This window comes from Filicampus tigris, chromosome 1 (genome assembly GCF_054856515.1).
Source record: "Filicampus tigris isolate MCC_2025a chromosome 1, RoL_Ftig_1.0, whole genome shotgun sequence".
Lineage (NCBI taxonomy): Eukaryota > Metazoa > Chordata > Actinopteri > Syngnathiformes > Syngnathidae > Filicampus > Filicampus tigris.
In genome coordinates, this window is record NC_141217.1 from 18,227,106 (window position 1) to 18,248,666 (window position 21,561).

The 21,561-nt window shown below is 39.2% G+C and overlaps 2 protein-coding genes across 3 annotated transcripts; both read left to right on the forward strand.

The window, feature by feature from the left end:
- Positions 1-17: 17 nt before the first annotated feature.
- Positions 18-4,198, forward strand: LOC147153081 (uncharacterized). Its single transcript, XM_086043882.1, has 12 exons — positions 18-58; positions 133-160; positions 249-276; positions 364-396; positions 477-648; positions 1,343-1,446; positions 1,523-1,688; positions 1,769-1,872; positions 2,486-2,666; positions 2,759-2,865; positions 3,257-3,428; positions 3,856-4,198. The coding sequence occupies exons 2-12, from the start codon at positions 146-148 to the stop codon at positions 3,959-3,961; spliced, it is 1,188 nt and encodes a 395-aa protein (XP_085900008.1). The 5' UTR covers positions 18-58; positions 133-145; the 3' UTR covers positions 3,962-4,198.
- Positions 4,199-7,171: 2,973 nt separating this feature from the next.
- On the forward strand, positions 7,172-19,885 carry tmem269 (transmembrane protein 269). 2 transcript variants are annotated; one of them, XM_086043439.1, is made up of 7 exons: positions 7,172-7,400; positions 7,713-7,759; positions 11,626-11,773; positions 13,576-13,673; positions 15,499-15,642; positions 17,489-17,689; positions 18,199-19,885. In XM_086043439.1, the coding sequence occupies exons 2-7, from the start codon at positions 7,735-7,737 to the stop codon at positions 18,306-18,308; spliced, it is 726 nt and encodes a 241-aa protein (XP_085899565.1). In that variant the 5' UTR covers positions 7,172-7,400; positions 7,713-7,734; the 3' UTR covers positions 18,309-19,885. The 2 variants fall into 2 exon arrangements, with proteins under 2 accessions (XP_085899565.1, XP_085899556.1); XM_086043430.1 differs by lacking the exons at positions 7,172-7,400; positions 7,713-7,759 and having other exon boundaries at positions 11,592-11,773.
- Positions 19,886-21,561: the final 1,676 nt, after the last annotated feature.

Below are 21,561 nucleotides of genomic sequence, written 5' to 3' on the forward strand. Positions count from 1 at the left end.
AGGACGTGATCATCTATCATGAACGTTACATCCAGTCTCTTCTGGACAGGTGAAGCTTGTGAGTAAACCCCAAACAGACAATTGGATGTCAGTATATTCTTAATGTAATATTCTTTCACTCCCAAAATTCAGCTGGTACACAGTCATGATTTCCTTTCAGGTAAATTGATTTCATTTTTTTTCCTTCCTTATATTCAGTCTATTCACTTAAAATTTAGTTGTTGTTTTTTTTTTTTTTTTTTTTGCAGAGTATTGCATTTTGCTTCTTTGTCTCAGGTAATATAATGAAAGATCCTCTAAAGTTGATATAAACTAATGTATTCTATAAATGTTGATTAATATACAACCACTGCCTCCCTCCAGACCTGCGCTTATCTGCCATTTATGCCCTTGAAAGTAAGTACTGTGTTTGTGTTGTAAGTTTACTGATACGAAATCGATGTCAAGGAAAATAATAAGTACTTTGCTTCCCGCAGCGTGTCAGACCGCCTGGTTTGACGATGGAGATGTTACAAGAGAAGGTGACTCGGAGCTCTTGACTAACTTGAGAAGGAAATATGGATTCATGATCTGCTCTGATCCAGTCGACATGGAGGCTCAGACAGTTGCCGGGATCAAGTCTCAGCATACATGGAACATCTTCCACATGTATGACGGTTTTTACATTTCCCTTTGTGAATTGGTCCACATGAAACTTGAAGCGGTCAAATTATTTTTAGTTAGTGGACGTGGGATCGGTGTGACGCTTCCTCACTGAAATTGTCAATTAAAAGTTTTGTAATGCTAGTTGAGTTGTTGTTCGAATTCGCATACTTTTGTATCATAGGAAATTATTGTAATTATGTTATAATGATAATGACGTTAAGTGAATTATCATTTTCACTGCTGAAACCCATTTTCATTTGACATGTTTCTTTTAGGTTTCATTACATAATGTTGTACATATTATATATATGATATTGAATTTGTGATTGAAGGTGACCATGACAGATTTCATTATTGATGCAAATGTATGTTAGATGGTTGGGATGGCATTCATTTTGCCATTTGACACTTTGACTACTCGTTCAATTGAAGAGAATAGATGGCATGGCCGGGTGTGCTATCTAATTCAATCCAAATTTATTGTATTTCTAGAGCTCATTTAAAGGCAAGAGCGTTGAGTAAAGTGTTCTACAATTAAAAAGTAAGCAGGCTAGCATTGTAGCAGAAAAAAAACAGTAAAAGATTGAATACCGCAGTAATAAATATAAACCATACCGCTCTTATGCATGGTTGGTGAACGCCAAAGAGAATACGTGACTTTTAATACCTGATTTAATTATGTTGATGATGTTTTCAGCCACAACGCATCCGAGGGCCTTTTGTGCCTCAACAGAGAGCAAGCATGGAGTTTATGTCCCGATTATAAGGTCAAGTTCACCTGTTCTGGACAGTTCTGTTCAGGTTTGTGTACCAAACACAAATTAAATTCTAAGTAAATTTTCAGTTTGACGGTGTTTTGTGGTCCTAATTCCCGCAGAGTGCCAGACGGACTGGTTTGACCTGGATGACCCCGTGGGCCATGGAGATTTTGAGCTCCTCAGTGATATCTTGCACAAGCACCCCAGAGAGATCTGCCCCCGGCCAATAGCCATCCAAGCCCAGACCGTTTCCGAAGACTCCAGTACGAAAGAGACATTTTTAAGGTGCAATAATTGCTAGAAAATGCAGAGTAAAAGGACATCGGAGGCACAACCCATGCTTCACAATTTTTTTTTCTTTACAGCCTAGATCCTTTATACGGGTTTGCATGTTGGAACGCAGATCAGACTGACAAGAGCTGTGAAGACTACAAGATCAGGTTCACATGTCCCAAAGAGTTCTGTCAAGGTAAGTCGAAAAGAAGAAAAGTTTATTATGAAGCAGTATTTGGTCTAAGTTTACAATCCTGGTCTAGTGTGTAAAGATGATATGTTCTACCCGTGCTTGCGTCTTTCATTTACATTAGGTTAAAGACTTTGCCATTGCCTCGTGGTCACTTGTAATGTATTTTGTCTTTTTTTTAAATTTTTTTTATTCTTTGGCCAAATTCAGTTAAAATTGCTCGTTTATCAAAGATGCTCGAGCAGTGTTTCATGCTTTTACTGAAAAAACAAGAACCACTTTATAAAGTGAAGTGAAAATTGATTATTTTCTCATCTACCCATTATATTTCATTCAAACAAAGCATAAACTAGAGTTGAGTTGAGTCCATAAAATCCCAAATATTGAGGCGACCGTCACAATATTTTCAGAGGTTGACACGGGCGTAAGTAGAGACGTCCACATATATTTTGGTGACGATTGATCATAGTTTTCTGGCATTACGTGACGTTAAGCTTTTTCACACATATGTTAAGCATTTTAGACCGTCCGGGTGAAACGTTTGATCCAGATGAGGTGTCTGATCCGGTGAACTTGTGCCAGCATATAGTCCCATGATCACTTTGTGGAAATGTCTCAGTGTCAGAGTGCCGCACACAATGGTTCAATAGCGATGTGGACCAATCGGACGAGGGTGATGTGGAGGCCTTGTATCAGCTGATGAAGGCTTATCCGGGTCAGGTCTGCAGAAATCCAATCCAAATAGAGGTCAGGACAAAAGACGGCTTGCCTTCCAAACATACTGGGGACATCTTCCTCTCGTGAGTCCTTAATACGCATTTCCAGTCCAATCAGAAAAGAAAGCAGTGCACAGTGTAACTCATGCTCTTGTGTCTTTTGTTTTAAATTACAGCTATGATGTTACTTTTGGCTTTGCATGCATCAATGAGAATCAGAAGAGTGCTAAACAATGTGAGGATTATGAAGTGTTGCTGACATGTCCCTCTGATTTCTGTCACAGTGAGTGTCTTTTATGCTGCTCAATCTACAGTATTTATACACAGTACACACGCACGCACACACGCAAACAAAAACAGTCGGGTCAAAAGTAACCCAATTTGGGCCAAAAATGGGCCGATTCACTACTTGAGTCGATTTGACCCAAATTTCTGTTGTTTTTCCACAAATCAGCCCAAACATTGGGGCATTTTGTATAAGGTATTGAAAAGTATCGCGATACTTCATCAACAGATCAATAGTCATATTGGCATAAAAGGTATCGCGATACTTCCCGATACGATATTTTTTGCCAGCCCTAATATATATGTAACCCAAAATTCAAATTGTCAAAACGGACACTGGGTTTTTCAGACATTTTTTTTTGTCTCTCTGTTCACGTGTAAAATGACAGGTTGCAGGACTGGCTGGTTCAACCTTGATAATCCCACCAACGGTGGCGATTATGAGACTCTAGACAAGGTGAAGAGCATGAATTCTGATGGCGTCTGCTCGCAGCCTGTAGCAGTGGAGGCTATGACGGTATCTGGCATCCCAGCGCACAAGACTGGCGATGTATTTCAAACGTGAGCGAAGCAAACAACACTGTCGCTGCACCCGAACGGTCAAACATTTGACGTTCATCTTTCATTTTAGAAATCAATATCACCTGGCAATGATGGGGATTTTTCTAAACAAGTGTTAGGACAGAACCATTCTAATCTTAACTATGACTGCAACTATTGGATTTGCAATGGCAGAGAATGATTATGCGCAATATTTTATGTTGCAGAAAGTTTCAAACATTAAAATATTCAAACTGTTTTTTGCAAGATGAAGTACATTTTTCAACTATAAGAAATGTGTAAGAATCTGATCATTTGTGAGTTGAAAATCAGTGATGGATAAATAACATCCGTCATAAGCGTTCTGAAATAGCTGAGATAATAAGTCAAATAAGCAGTGTGTTGTAATTTCAAACTTGTTCTTAGTTTAATAAAATGTATTTTACAGGTATGACGCTGCTCATGGCTTTGCATGTGTGAACGATGAGCAGCCCGAGAAACAATGTGATGACTACAAGGTCCGGTTCACCTGCCCACCAGACTTCTGCACCTGAAACAGCAGTCTTGTATCTTTTGTATTAGTCAAGCATAAGGACATTATCAGATCTCAATGATTATTGTTATGGGATTCGTCATAGTGTCACTCTTATAAACAATAACATTTATTGTGTTCAGAATGTAAGGCACTCTTACCAAATAGATGTGATTCATTGAAAATGGAGACTGTCTGGATCTTATGGAACATGGAGTTCTCCTGAGACCTGCAAATGCAGTTGGAATTGGTGAAGAAAATAAAGCACGCTTTATATTTGAAAAGGCCTTATTTGCACTTTGGAGGAGAGCGTGTGTGTTTTTTTTTTGTTTTTGTTTTTTCAGTATATGTCATAAATCTATTAAAAGCAATTTACTCAGAACACTGCTTATGACTGAATGCATGTTTAGAAGTCCATCAATAAAAAAGGTGTGGCTACTTTGGTTTAACATATTTAAATAATATTATTAAATTGGCATTTAAATAAAATTAGCTTTAACTGACACAAATTAAAACAGCCCCATGCACATGATTTTATTGCGATTAAGAACTTGGTAATGCTTTGCCATTGCCCAAAGTGTAATGCAAGAACAGAAGCACTCAAATTTCTGCGCTGAAGCTCAAATGGAGGGACTACAGACACCTGTGAGAACCAAAATCTCCACGAACTCAAGGGACGCACAAGGAACTGCAATTGGCCCACCGGTGCCTCTGCTTCATTCACTGCACTGAGGAAGAAAAGGAAGCCATGCTTTCGACAGTGGACATGTTAGCAGAGGAGCATGGAGTCCATACAGATGATTGTAAGTACGGAGGCTATTGTTTTTTGTTTTTTTAAAATTAAAATATAAAATGTATAACAACTTAATAAAAACTCGAAACAACAATCTCTTTTTCTGTATTGTACAGTTTCCTTATCAAACAGTGACAGGGATTTTTTATGTGTGTAAAAAGTGTAGAAGGTAAGTTAACATTTTAAATGGAAGAATATCAAAAACATGTTTTTCGAGGAATACCTGGAATCTTCAATTATGACCATTTTTAATTACAAAGATATTGCAAGAAAATGACCTCTCTGTGTCATGTTTAACCCACTTGTGCATCTAAGTGTTAATACAACATTGAGTATGAATATCCTGTCAACAAACAACTATAATCACTTAAATCTTATCACGGGACCTTTTCCTGCAGCTCAGCGACGGGTTGAGACGTTAATTGAGTTACTTCAACCTGAATCATTGTTTGGGTTACTTATATCACATGTCAGATCAATTTAACGGTTTGTATGAACATAGGTGAAATGCTTTTGATTGTATTTTCCTTCATAAAATTCAGTTACTAACAGTTGCAAAAATGCAAGCAAGCTTTGTTTGGATTTGTGTGTGACTTAAACTGTCTAGCAGCATCTGGTGGACATCATCAATACTGAGACTTTTACCAAGTGCTGCCCTGTAAATGCACTCTAAAAAATTCAATACTTGAGTCAATTTGACCCAAATTTATGCAGTGTTTTTCCACATATCAACCCTTTGCTTATGTGCAGCTTTGTTGTATATTCAATTAGTTGGAAAGGATATGCAAATAATTGAATACCGTTTTCATTTACGTTTTACACAATCCCAACTTAATTGGAAAGATAATCATACATATTTTTCCTAATGAATAACTTTGGGGCCATTGCCACAGGCTGTCTGTGCATCATTTGGAAACAAGTCTTGATACGGATGTGCTGACACGTCCAAAAAACATTTTTCAATTGAGGTTCACTTGGCGTGTAAGCCTCACATACACAATGAGCGACCTGTTCAACGGGCAAGCCTGGCTTGCGACTATAGTACTATGAGAACACCAGATCTCGTCTGATCTGAAGAATTTTTTTTTCCCTGGTCTGACTATAATACCCCCTCTAGCTCACTTTTGCGTCATCGCGGAATATTAAGTCTCCCTGAGATCAGTATTTACCGTAACGTGAATTTAATGAATCAAGTCATTAACAATTTGAATCCTGGCCTCAGTGAGCTTTTTCCAGTTAGCTTCTCTTTATATAACACCAGGAATAAAGTTATCATCGCAGGGTAAGATACAAATTCTTAAAGCAACTATAGCTTAAGTGTTGTGTGTTATGGCCCACAGTTCTGGAAGCAGCTTGATCCTCACATTAAAATTGTCCAATCTCTCCTCATCTTTAATTTGCGTTTTGTAGCGATTTTTATTTTATTGAATATTAAGAATGGCATAATTGTGGGAATTGGCTCGCTTTTCTGCTTTTGTTCCACTGATATCATAGACACAGTCCCGTTGGATAAAAATAATGAAGTAATAATCTACCATGTCGTGTGTTTTGCAACTTGTGCTTCATTTGTTACAACGCTAGAGGGAGCCACACAGTGAGCACCACCACTGAAACCTGCGGTGGCCAAACACAATTGAACCAGATTTTGAGGTGTTGGGATCTGCATCTGATGCAGAAAGAACACCACTGCTTCCTGATTCTGCAAGATTAATCGTAGATGTTATGTTGGAGGAGACCCCATAAGTGGCACAAAAACAGCAAAGCTGAAGAATACCATCAATCCTCATGTCTTCTCCCTGCTGAGGTGGCTGATGGACTACAAATGTCTTTCTGCTTGGGATCCAAAAGATAAGAACTGTTCTACAATGTTTGATGATGTTCTTTTAATAAAGTTTAATACAAGTAATTTGTACCAGCTCTGAAACGGTGCTATTATTTGTTAACCTATAGTGATTATTTCAAGCAGAGTATTAAAAGTGTATGTTCAGTGTACTTAAATTATTTGTCCTTTATGTATTTTGACTGAAGCATGCTAGAGACCGTTATTATAAAGGCACCTGTGGATTGTTTTAAATTGTGAATCAGAGAGGACACTTACATTTCTGAAATGATATGTAAAAATATGGATTAAATGTGATGTGAATACATTGTACTATAGTTCCAGCTCAATATATTAATAACTTGATGTTGAATGCGAATGCTTTAAATTCAATCCCTGCAGCAGCATTTTTCCTTTTTTTTTTTTTTTTTTTTTTAAAGCCTGGTGTGCAATGACAAAAATGTCACGCGTGTTCCATTTTGCACTTGCACTGCTCCACACACATTCTTGCATGCTTTGTCCGCGAGCGCTGACCATCCGAGGACCAACATGATGGAATCTATAGTAGAAGCCTAGGATGCGTCACTTCCGGTGGAATATTCCAGCACTTTGCGCCTTGCATTTAAAAGGCTGCGTTGGTGACGCTTCTGCGACGTTGACAGGTAACCGTGCTGCTGATGCTGCAGGCAGAAGTCAAGAGTTTAAAAAACAAACAAACAAACAAACAATAAATAAATAAAAAAAAGTCAAATAGCAGGAAAGAAAGAGCGCTCATTTTCGGGGGCGTGTTTAAAGGACATTTTATCGCTTAATTTGTCTACTTTCTCTACTCCGTGGCTCCCACTCCAGGTAAGATGATGTAAAATGATAAACTTGTAGTCACGCAAGTATGACTTTTAAAGTGAAAATTGATTTTATTGTTTGTGACGCAGTTGCGCCACTTGCAACAGATTCTCCCGCTTTACATGATTTATACGATTGAATTTGCACTGCTGCGAATTTTGCACTAAATGCGCAAGATGTTTGGTGCTGATGATGCAGCGCTACGACAGCAGGTGCCAAATATTTGGAGACTCGTTAAAAAAAAAAAAACTGTGTTGAATATATTCAAAAGTTAAATACTTGGTGTGTTTTGACATTTATTGTCACTTTGTCTTTCAGGTGTGATTTAGAGACAATCATCATGATCCTGCTGACACCATCCTCCGGTAGGTCCAGTGATTATTCATCAATCTAATGTGGATTACTGTGCACTCGTCTGGGCAAACTGGGGACTCGTTTAGGTTGGACTGAATGAATGGAATGGAGTTTTTAAAACGTCAATGTATTCGCATAGTAGCCTGCATTTGTTCCCGTTGTTTTAAACAGTAAATTTGATGTAATGTCTTCCTTCTTTTAATTCCTGTTGTTTTTCTGCCCTCTCATTAAGTCTTTAGTATCTTTAAGCAACATGGGACTTCGCATCATTCTTTGCATTCATTAGGCAGCAATCCAGATGTAGAGGCCTGCTTGAAATTGGCAGAATGTGTTTGGATTTTTCCTTTTTTTTCCCCCCGGCGACTGAGTGTCGTCTCAACTTACAGCACCCGTCTAACATGCACTGTAAAATGTTTCGCTGTGACTTCACAATAAATTATTTGATAAGTTTTGCATGACTTTCACAGCAAGGATTACAGCGATATACTGTGAAATAATAGAACCCGATAAAACATCATGCCGAACAATAAGACTTTCATAAAAATGTGAATAAGTCTGGTATTCTTGACTCTACTCGTAGCTCCGTTTAAGTAAACCATGTTGACAAAGTCTTAATTTATCACCGCTGTGATATCACAGAGGTGCAGGAAATGAGTCAATGAAAACTACAAACAGTTGAAGTGGGCTAGCAACTGGATAGCTGAAAAGACAGCTATCACTATTTGCAAATGCTGCGAGAGAACGTTTGACCGTTTCGGACCACCCCTGTGTGCCAGGTTGCAGTCACTCCAAGCTGCAGGAAGCGAGCAAAAGCTGTAAAGTCACATACACGTCGCCTCCTTGTGTAGTATTTCTAATTACGTTGTTCAAAGCTTTTATCGCAAAAGTTTTACCAACAAGCATGACTTTTTTCATCTTAAAATGTATGTTTTAAATTAATTAACGCCATATTTGGATTTCACGTCACAACAACAGGACCAAAAGATAATATTTCTCCCCTCAGTCACTGATCCTTAATATTTTTTCCGATCTAAGGTCTCATGAGCTATACCGGTAGGTGCGTGAAGCGGCTTTGTCATTGATTTATCACTTTAGGAAGTGCCTTTGTCGTCCTCTCAGAGAAAAGGGAAAAGGCCAAGTTTGGTTACATCTTGTGATTTACCAGTGAATATTTTAATACAAATATGACACTGTAATAATACTGTTGAATATTGTGAAATCCTTATATTTTCTTTTACTGTGTTGCTGTGATATTACAGACCTTGTTGTGATATAACAGTATTTTTTGACTACAGGATTTGACTGTAAAATAACAGTTAAATGCTGTAAAATCCAAGGATGCTGTAGTTTATACAGTTATTCTTTGGGATATTATAGGAGAACTTAATTACTGTAAAATAAAACTGTTAATTATTTTCAGGTGTAATGCAGAATGGGACATTAGTGTCCCAGAATAGAATACTCTGAAGCATGATTTCAGATAATAAGTTGTTCTTGAGTCCGCTGATAGTGTAGTGGTACACACGCCTGAGTTGTGTGCGGGCAGCGTGGGATCGATTCCCGCTCAGTGACAGTGTCTATGTGTGCCCTGCGACTGGCTGGCGACCAGTTCGGGGTGTAGTCTGCCTTCGCCCATTGACGGCTGGGATAGGCTCCAGCAACTCCCCGCGACCCTATATAGGATAAGCGGTTTGGAAGATGACATGACATGACAAGTTGTTCTTGACTGTGTGCTTTTGTCTCACAGAGTTTCTTGAACTGCCCTGCCTTTGGTATCACAGGAAGTTCAGGGTAACTTTTGAAGTCATGATCCGAGCACACTGTCTTGGACGGTACTATGACATGAGAGAAAGTGATCAAAAATGGATTGAATGCCAATATTCATTTAAGGGGCCAAAGACAGTTTTTTGGGGCCCACGCAAGCTTGTGCCAGCTTTCGTTACATCTTGCTGACTTAGTGTTCATGACTGTATGTATGTAATGTATGTGGCTGTTACTATCGTCAGTCTTGCGAAATTTAGTGTCAATGTAACACAATAGAATGTCTTAAAATGAGACAAAAGCAGACATATTGCCTGTTTAAAACACTATTTCAGTGTACTGTGTTTTCTCAACAGTAAACACAATACAGGAAAGCTTTTTCTACTTCAAAATCAATGCGTCAGTGGCACTTGTCAATAGACTGGATTCATTAGCTGCTGCCACATTATCCTAGGTCAACACTTTTGATTGGTGCTAGCAGACAAAATTGATCTCACGTCTGGTATGTGTCAATGCAGTTGCTGCAATTCACATTGTCACTTTAGCCATTTGTAGTTACCTAAATGTCCATTGTTTGTGAACGCTGGGCGCGCGTGTGTGTGTGCGTACTGAAAAAGAAAGTACTTAATTTTATCATGTGGATGATTGGTTAGAACATCTGCTTCACATTGCAGAGGTTGTGGGTTCAAGTCTGGGCTCCGGCTTCCCTGTGTGGAGTTTGGATGTTGTCCCTGTGTCTGTTTGTTTTTTTTTTCTCCTGGTACTCCGGTTTCCTCACACATGCATTACAGGTTGATTGAGTACTGTAAATTGTCCATAGGTGTGAATGTGTGTTTGTCAATGTGTGCCCTGCTATTGGCTGGTGACCAGTTCAGGGTGTACCCCGCCTCTCGCCCTTAGACAGCTGGGATAGGCTCCAACATACCCACGACCCTTTTAAGGATAAGCGCTTTTGAGAACGGAGGAATGGATTTGATCACGTACAGTATATCAGTTGCACACGATTCAAATGTGGTACATTAACATCATTCCCCCCTGTAATCGAACATTTTTATCAGGTGCAACCTTTGCACATCTCCGAATGAAGTAAATTCAAATTTTTTTTTTTCAGTGTTGTGGGCATGTGTGTCTGATTTGAACCAAAGAATTTGGTTATTTAGTTTTGACCCATATATATATATATATATATATATATATATATTATAAAGAGAGAGAGACCCATGGTAATGTTTGACTGCATATTGTAGACTTTGGCAAATACAGAAATGCATGTAACAATAACACTGGTCAACGTATTAAAAACATTTTTAATCAGAGATGCAAGTAAACTTTTCTAGATGATTTTGTGCCGCTGATTCCAAATCTACCTGGGTTTTTTTTCACTCGCACATCAGGTTTTCATAATAATAATAATGTAAAAGCAATACTATATTATGTAATATAGTATTTTTTATGAGGTAAAGAATTAAGGATTAGGTTCAGCAACAGGTGGAATTTTTCCCTAAAACATTCAACGCACGTAAAATCAGTATTGTGCAAGCTCGTATCGCTCAAACTTAAATCCCCCAAATTAAAATAACTCAAAATCAGGACGTGCAAGAAAAAGGAAAGCCATATTTCAAATCAACGTCAAAAATACATTTAGGGAGACTCAGAGCCATCTCTGACTAAAATTTGCTGTTGATCAGTGTATAGGTTAATGAAGCTAAAATTTTGTGAGAGTAGCTGGGTGGGAGACACTAATGATACATGCTGTAGGCGGCACACCCTTGACATTTACAGTTGATCTCCGTCAAGGAAGCATACGTCGTGATAAATGATGCTTCTTTTACACTAGACAGGAGACTCGGTTTCATAAAATGTGTTCTTTAGTATCCAGTAGAAAACTTTGGTTTAAGAAATAAATGAAACTCTTATTTTGTTTCTTGGATTAAGATGTATATTTTTTTTTTCAAACATTTTTTTTACTTTTCACGACTGAGATTTTGCTCGGACTGGGACAAATGGTTCACGTTTAGACACACTCAGGTCAGCCGGCATGGTCGTGGGGTTTTTGCTTTAGTCTGGCACACGATCACCCAGATGGATACTGAATGCTGCTGTAATATGATTGCAGGTTTCTTCCAGTGCACCAACAAGTTGTTTCTCAGTGATCAGGCCACGGGACTCCAGATCAAGGAGTTTGCTCGTAGAAATGCTGCTAACGCCCTATCAGTTGCCAACATGGTCATGGGCATGGCCTCCATCCTCAGCAGTCTTGATGGGTGAGTCAATACATCTCTATTCATTTGCTTCTCGCTATGGCAGTATTGAAGAATATCTTTTACAGCTTGACTGGCATAATTCTTTTTTTGCAATAACAGTGACTAAGTTGAAATGCAGGGTTTATGTACTGTAAAAAGATGAGCTCAAGAGATTTTAATCCTTTTCCAACTGCATTATGTCACTTTTTTATTTTTACAGCCCCTCTGAAAAGATTAAGAAATAATGATAATCATTTTATTTGAGTTGTACAGGTCAATTATGTATCTTGGTCTCATTTTTAATCTCACAAAAACCTGACATTTGAACATAGGTGTGCATATTTTTCACATCCAGTATATGATTGGTGTGTCATTTTCTTGCCGCTTTTCCATGGCTGTGTGACCCTGAATGTGAATCTATTGATGTTTTGTCAATGAATGTGGGTCGGGCACAGCGGTGAAGATTAGTCCCCACCATTGAGAATCAAACTCCCATACCTTCATTTCAAATGTGTAGATCTGCTACAAATATGCTGACTTAAAATATCACACATAAACACATAGCAGTGCACACATAGCTTGCATGGCTAAATAAATGGGCTAAAACAGAACTCGTTCACAGTATGAAAGTGCATTATCTTCGCCGTAAGACCACCCTGACGCTAAAAAGTCGTGTTTAAGACACTTCATTCGATACGTACGTACATTTTACCATGGTGGTGAAGTAATCCATATTACGCAATAACTGCTCTGTAACAGGTAATGATCAAACACCTAGAATTCATTGCGCGCTTCATGTGAGAGGTAAAGCTATGATACATACTAGGGCTGTTCGATTTTGCCTATTAGGAAAATCCCTATTATTTTCTCTCAAACCCGATTTTACGATTATGATTCCTTTGTACAATAAAAAATAATGAAAAATGAAGTATTTTGAATGTCTTTTATTTAAACTTAATTTTTCTTTCTCAAAATGCCAGTCAATTGAACTTAATACACAAAGAACAATCCATTGGGATTAACATCATTTTACTTATGCAATAGGTTTCAGATCTGTTCTTAATCAAACCAATAATGAAAGAAGAAAGTGCATATACCATCTGAAATGAAATCATCAACATGAGAGAAGGTAGACAGTCAAGTCTGTAAACCAAACAGTCTGTCAACAAGTCATTTTGCCAACCAGCTCGTGACTAGCCTTTCACCTTTCTCCCTGGTCTTACTTAAACATAAATCAATGATTAGTGCAAAACTGTCACTCAATAATACAATGCACTGTCAATCTTAAGTACGGATGCACAGTCCGGCTGGACCAGAGGTCCGTTGTAGAGGAGAAAAAAAAGGGATGCCTTTTCAGAAGTTGAGTTACTTGCTCACGGGTTGTATTGTACATGCGGGGCACACACTACACTACAGATCTATATTTGCCTGATTTATTCACTAAACGCTCACTTGCCTGAGCAAATCGCAGAATCGCCGGTAGCCATGGATGTTGTCGTTGTTTCGGACTGCGCGCCCGTGGGAGGAAGGGGAAATGCAGAGGGAGCTACGGTGGCTTAGATACACCAAAAATAACTCAATCGAACGTGCCGATTTGAATCTCCTTAACATCGTTTTATCCAGAAAATTCGGTTACGGTTCACAATCGCTTAATCGAGCAGCCTTAATACATACAGTAGCTCTAATCTTATTATAGAAACACCCAGATATAATAATAATGGACATTAATAGCTGAGCCTTTTCTAACACCTAGGCTTAACATTCACATATCCTCTTGCATGTTGCTGCTATCAAATACTGTACAGTAACTATCTTTTGTTTAGGCACCTTCACGCAGCATGTTGGCTGATTCTGATTGGCTACCTGCTGGATTTGGCAGATGGAGCTGTTGCCAGGCGACTTGATGCCTGTTCTGCCCTGGGTAAGTGGAGTGTTGTGGTCGATAGCCTGCCAAAGAGCAACCTAAAATGGAGCATTAGCAAGGCTCTCTGCTTAGTGCTTTGTTCGACTTTTCAGTTTGGCAAAACACAAAGCTCCCTGCTAAAGGAGGCGAAGCCGATTAATCACCTGGATTGTTTTACAATGTCCTGAATGCAAAAGGAGCCATGAGAAAGAATGCTTATTGCTTTTTAAATCATGCAATATGCTTTCAAGTTCAGCTTTAAACAGAAAGTTCTTTATAGGTTGCAATTATTGACGTTGAAGTTATGTAACGTACCGGGTTATAGTTTAACATTTTTATAGTTTTTAACTCAGCTTTCGTCACATTTCCTGACCTCTCAATCCTTTCAGGGGTTGTTAAATATTTTTGGGGTTTGTGTGACATATGGCCAGTCACTGGCGGTGTAGTGTTTTGACTTATGTGCGGCAGCATGGGTTCATTTCCCACTCAGGGATGCTGTGAATGGTTGTCTGTCTATGTGACAAGTTCAATGAACAAAAGTTCCTGAATTCATTCACATTTTGGATGAACATGACCTGAAAGTGGTGGACGTCTGCCTCATGAACATTTCTGTGACCGCGCTCATTCTGGCGTCTGTGCGCGGTTTTTGAACCGCAGTTCATTTTTGTTGACGACCGGCTGTTTTCATTACTACATTACTACATCACTTCCAGGACAAAACCCGGCTAAACTCACGGCAAACAAGCCTTCAGTTGTACGGGGATAAGCACCTTATTCGCTAACCGAGTGTTTGGAGGGTAATAGCTCACAGCAACATATTGAAAAAAAACAACAACCATGAAGTAGTTCATTTTTGGAACAATGAACTAAGGTACATTACACTGAAGGGCGTGATGCTCAATTTAACGTTTTTGTTAAATCTGAACTTTTTATGTACTTGCGCACATAACAAACCAAATGTGGCTTCTCATCCGTGATGTGACACGCATGCGTACAAAGCACGAAGTCAAGTAACGTGGCACAGTGTTTATGGAAGTAAATATTGTAAATAAGTGTAAATAAGTAAATAGGGGCTCATTTTACCATCTCATATCACCAGAGTAGAAAGGTGGGAGGAGGTAGAAGTATTTGGGGCGTATTAGGCAACACTCCTTCACTTCTTACATCCTCAAAAGCGCATAAAATGAAAGATGCTTGAATTGACGCGAGATTTGTTTGGTTGCTCAACCTGGCATAAAAGGTGCGTGAATGACCAATTTAAATGGATTGCTTTTTTTTATGCAGTTTTGTCATTTTAAAAGCTCAGCACTTCAGTCAACCTCTCATGAGTCAAAATAACTACACTTTTTCTCAAAAGCCCAAAATAGCTCTGAGGTGCATCATACATTGTTGACTGCACATGTCAGGGGCCTTTGTGTCAGTGCCGTGTTTTTCTGCATGACTTTGCAGGTGAATGTTGTTTTGCCCCTCACGTATTATGTCAAATGAACTTTGTGATTAGGTCGACTAATTCCACTGGATCGCCGCTCAATTGTTCATGTTATCCCATTGCTTTGGTTTCTGTGCATATCTGAAATTGCTAAAATGGTTGACCCTGGGCTTCAGAATGCCACCTCGTTCATTCCAGCTGTGGCCCGACTCACCTCTTCCTCGTCTGCTCAAAAGCACGCTTCTCCTGAGGGATAAAAAGACAAGGCAGTGGAGAATGTTGTTTGCTGAATGGCCGCTGACGCGGAAATTCCCACATTGCAGATGACCGTGCAGAACATTCTGTTCAAGAAATACCAATCATTATTTTATCCAAATTGTCTTTTTTTTTTTTGGTCCCCCTTTCTTTCTCAAGGTGCAAAGCTGGATGACTTTGCAGATTTCACAACATTTGGGATCGCTACATCCCTGCTACTGAGGACGCCTGACCTGTTGGATAACATCCTGTGCATGTGTTACGTCCTCTCAGTTTTTGTTCGCCTCTGTTTCTTCTCAAGTGGTGAGTCTCTAAAACTGAGCCCTTCTTCTCAACATGCTTATCGTGCATAGATGAGTTGCCAGGGTTTTTTGGTGTTTGTATCCATTCTTCAGGCATGGTTTTCAATAAATATGAGATGCCTGATGTACTGTGAGGGGCAAGAGAGAGAAAATGATTGAGAAGTGGATGCAAAACTCAGGACAGAAGTGTATATTTGTGAGCAACAGAATGGTTTCATGCCGAAGAAGAGTACCGCAGATGCATTCTTTGCCTCGAGGGTGTTGAAGGGACGTATGTAAGTAGAATTGTACTGGATGATGCATGAGAGCTGTAGGACAGGGGTGAAGTGTGTTGCGGGTGGGATGGAGAAGTTTTGGGTGGAGGTGGGACTGCATCATGGATCAGCTCTGAGCCTCTTTTTGTTTGCGGTGGTGAGGGGTCAACTGACAGGTGAGTCTAGACTGGAATACAATACAATGCAACTTTATTTATATAGCGCATTTCACAACAGCTACAGTACAGCTGTAACAAAGCACTTAAGTGAAAGCAAGAACTTAACACAAAATACTATATACAATAGACACTGGAAAACAGCAGAAACACTCACGTCGAATCAAAAGCCAAAAAATAGAAATGCGTCTTCAAATGAGTTTTAAAAATGGACAGAGCCGTCTCGGGGGTTGACTTTACTGTTGGCAGCTTATTCCACTTGCATGCAGCATAACAGCTAAATGCTGCTTCACAATGTTAGATTTGAACTCTGGGCTCCACTAATTTATCCGAGTCTGCAGACCTCACAGCCCTACTAGGTTTATATTGTAATCAGGGCCTAAACCATTCAGCGATTTATTAACCATTATCAGAATTTTACAATTTTTTTCTACAGAAGATTGGGAGCCAGTGTAAAGCCTTTAGGACTGGAGTAGTTTGTGAAAAAGTAGAAGCGGAACTGTCGTGCTTACCTCCCAAAAGCCATTGGAATTATTTACTTAAAGCGGAAGTCAACCCAAACATATGTTTTTCAAGAATATGTTATATGCAATCCCACTAGTTGAAACAAGGCATTCCGATAAATATTGCATTTGTGGAATAAGAGGTAATCCACTCGTTTTTAGCCATCTCTGGCGGCGGCCATTTTGTCACTTCTGTCGACTGAAAATGACATCGCAACTACTCAGGGCTCAGTTAACGACCAATCACGGCTGACCTGTTTTCTGAAGCCGAGCCATGATTGGTCATTACCTCAGCCCTGGGTAGTTGTGATGTCATTTTCAGTCAACAGAAATGACAAAATGGCCGCCCCCTGAGATGGCTAAAAAGGGCTGGAGTTTGCTGCTGAACTCATATTCCACAAACGCAATATTAATCAGAATGCCATGTTTCAACTAGTGGGCCTGTTGGGAACATTCTTGAAAAACATATGTTTGGGTTGATTTCCCCTTTTAAAAAAAACAAAAAAACGTTTTCACCTAAATATTCATACTTTATCAGTTTAGGGTTTGGCTTTAGCATCACTTGATGTGTTTTTTAATCTTTATCCATTGCCCATAACTGTAAATTCTGTTTGCCAAGTGATCCACTCGTAAAGTGACTGATGCAGACATGACAGTCTTGTGATAGGTCACAGTCATATCAGAGCTTTTAAGTGGCTAAAGTAGAGGAGTAATTGGTTTTGCACTGTTATGTTGTTTTATTGGCGCACCAGCCCCCATATGTATGGTATGCACTTTTTTGTAAATTGCTGCAAAACAATTTATTGGGAATTATTTTGCGGAACATGCCAAGCTATGGCCCGCAGACCCTTGGAGGTCCCTGCACCCATGTTTGAGAACCTAGAAACTAGAGAATTCCTTTTCTTGGTCTGCAGGGATCCCATTCATGTATCGTGGACTTCCCTGCATCTACTCCTCGGCCGTCCTCGCCAGTGCCTCGTTGCTGTCGGGCAACAACACGGCCTTGCTGCGAGTCATCGCTGTGGCCATGATCCTCTTCATGATTAGTCACAGTTTCTACCCTCACGACCGAGTGCTGGAGTCCCAGGCCTGGAAGAAAGTTGTCTATGCTGGGGGTAAGGAGGTTTTTTTTTCTCATTGCTAAAGAATTTCAATGCAATGACTGTGACTATTTTATGGTTAATGAGATGAGCGGTAAAATGCTCATTAGCATTGAGCACAGTTGCAGCCGCACATATGCTGATGTCTTTTATACAATACAATACAATACAACTCTATTTATATATGCATTTCATAACAGCTACAGCTGTAACAAAGCACTTTACATTACAATAACAAAATAGCGATAATATAACAAGAGAAGAATACACAAAATACTATATACAATAGACACCGGAAAACAGAAGAAACGTGTCAGTCTCACGTCGGATCAAAAGCCAAAGAATAGAAATGTGTCTTCAACCGGAATTGAATATAGAAATATTATCTGACGTATGAAAAAAACAGAACCATCTGCTGTACCTGTCAGCTCCCCATTGCTTGACTAACAACACATATATTTTCTTAACTAAATTGTCTATTCTCCCCCCCCCGCCCCCTCCCGTTTTTCATTTCCCCTGTTTAGGAGTGGTCATGCTGCTCTGTTCCTTCTTCCTCCTCCCTTGTGTGTACTACCTACTGTGGTCTATCTCCTATATTTTGTTCCCAACATCCCTTTGGAGCAGCAAAGTGTAAAAGTGAGAATGTGGCCGATTCCAGACTGCGGCTAGCTGCCAGGAGGATCCAAGCTCATTCACTACAAACAAACACAGCAGTATTTAGCACTACCCTTTTTTTTATTGTTGGATGTGATGGCTCGTAGGGAGAATCCAGATGAGAAAGACAGTGATATATATCATCTGATTGGCCTCTGATGTTATGTCCCAACTACAGTATTATTCCACTTTCCCATCAGTGTTGTGCAAATGGTTGCTGGGAATGCCAAATAAACTAAATGGTGTGGGCACATACATATTCTTATAGGTTTACCCCACATTTGCTTTATATATGTTGTATTTCTAACATCCAGAGCTAGAGAACTGATGCAACATTTTCTCTGTGCCAAATTTGGTATTCTTTGTATGATTTGCTTAAAGTGGAAGTTTGAAATTTTCATTTAAAAAACAAACACTTTTTGTCATATATATATATATATATATATATATATATATATATATATATATATATATATATATATATATATATATGGCAGTTTTGAAAAATGTGACAAGTTGGGGTTTTTTAAATCGAAAACTCCCATTACAACATTAATTATTTACGACAAGATTTGTTTGTTTACTTTTGAATATTCTGTAAACAATATTCTTGCATCTGTTTTGTGTGTGTGAGTGTTACTGAAAGTGAATTGCTTTTCCACCTGTCATCAGCGATTTAGCGACATGCAAAATGTGCGTTTTTTTCATAGCCTCTGTTTTAGGAGGATCCTGAATTGTAAATCCACACTGGATTGTCCGAATGTCATATTCTCTGACTGCAACCGAACAATATAGTATTTTATTATGAGTGACAGATGAAGAGAGAGTGAACTGGTCAGAAACTTGCTGCAAATAACAGCAACAAGCAATCTGACTTAATTCCATGACAGTATTTAAGCACAATGATTTACAAGTTCATCCACCACATTCCTTCTGTGAAAGTCTTCAGTCAACGTCATTAGAGTTGAATCTTCAGTAAGCCATGGATGTCTTGAAGCTTTTGAGGAAAAAAAAAAATTAAACACAAAAGGTTTATGTGACTTGGGTTAATCACACTGTCTTGTCTTTTTGACCTGCTTTGGAATAAAAAAATAGCAAAAATCGACTGAGTTAACGGAATTTATACAACAGAATGTTCATCGATATGCAGTATTTAGCTTTATGTGGGTGTTGTCAGACAGTATTTGAAGAGAGAGAACTATAGATATGACACTTTGCCATGCAACAATTTCAACAATAACCAAAAAATGTATTTTGCTGTCGGTCACTCCATTGTTTAAAATCTAGACAGATTATATTATTCTTGTAAAAGTGGCATTTGGTACACAGTATAGATACACATTTAACCACAATTATTCAGGAAGTTTTTGAGTTATTCATCATTAGTGAGAACTTTTAAATCACTGAAGCATATTCTATTTTGGAAATTATTAATAGCTGCAGCTTTTGTTACGCTGTTGCTATATTGTTGCAAAGTCACGTTTTAATTCACCTGCAGATGTGACTGATACTGAAAAACAAATGATTAATAAAATATAAATGTATATACAAATACAATATTTGACTATTGTGATTCATCTCCAGAATCTTCTCTTCCAGTAACAAGTAGATGTTGATTTGATTTACATAAAAGCGCACAACTGTACCAGCAAGTTCAGGCAATGGTATTTTGTATATAATTGTGGGGCCCATGGTAAGTGTTGTTGGACAATGTTGGGTACATAAGTTGATGACATGCATGCTCCTGACACGCTCTACATCCTCTCTTAGCTATCTGTCGCGCGCATGGACACAAATAATTCCAAGCATGCGGGGGGTTTGAAAAATAGTGTCTTTATTTCTACAACACACAGCACATCAGCGACAGTTACAGCGAGACACGACGCAATGAGCTGCACTCTGTCTACTACTCGAAGCATGAAACTTCACGACTCCCGGTCACCTGCTATAAACACACCGCTTTCTGTACTAACTCAAAATAACAGTAAAATCAGTGGCAACAAGTCATACAAATGGCCACAGTATTTATCAGCAACGGCAAAAAACATGCGTCACCATTTCGGGGTTCTTTTGACCCGGAAGTCAGTAGACAGAGTGCATCTCATTGCGTCGTTTCTCGCTGTTACTGTCGCTGATGTGCTGTGTGTTGCAGGTGAGTGAAAGTGCCAAAATAATGAGAATAAGTTGCAATACTGTTGGTAGTTGAGTCCAAGTATCCCTCAATGTTGTTATTGTTGCGTAGAATTTGTTTTGAAAAGTTTTGAGCACATTTGTCATCGAGGAAAAGTACGAAATGGTGACGCATGTTATTGATCGTATCTGATGAATACTGTGGCCATTTGCGTGACTTGTTGCCGCTGGTTTTACTGTTATTTTTGTATAATGTACAATATTGCATACCATATTACATGTCGATATTTTGAGTTTGAGTACAGAAAGCGATGTGTTTATAGCAGGTGACCGGAGGTCGTGATGTTTCATGCTTCGAGTAGTAGACAGAGTGCAGCTCATTGCGTCGTGTCTCGCTGTAGCTGTCGCTGATGTGCTGTGTGTTGCAGAAATAAAGACACTATTTTTCAAAATCCCCCGCATGCCTGGAATTATTCGTGTCCATGCGTGCGACAAATATTGCAGGTGCCGCTGGGATGATTAACGCGAAGCTTACGGCAACGCACACACGAGCACGCGCCGCGTAGTAGGGATGGACAGGTCAATCCAAGTATCGATATTATCAATACTAAGCATGTACTTGGATCGGATCGATACTATTGTCCTGGGATAAATACCACTTTCCTCCGCCCATCCGCAAAGCGCTGCTTCTCTGCTCCAATAGCGCTCCCCCATATATATATATAATTTCCAAGCAAAAAGTATCGGTATCGGCCGATACTACCCTGTATATACTTGGTATCGGATCGATACCAAAATTCCCAGTATCGCCCATCCCTAAAGCGTAAAAGACGGAGGCGCGCAGCAGCGAGAGTGAGGCGACATCAAAGCAGAATGGATTTGGAAGAGTTGGCAGAGATCGCGGCACACAAATTGTGGCTTTTAAAGCTTGACCAACTGAAGCAAGTGTGTGTGGAGGCCAAAATCCAATGTGAAGATGTGACTAAGCGAGCGTTAATCAGAAACATTACAGGAACTGTGGACAGTGTTATAAATGATGAAGAGGATGAAGTTGCAACATGTTACTTGAAGAAAATATTGAGATTAACCGAGCAAACACTAAA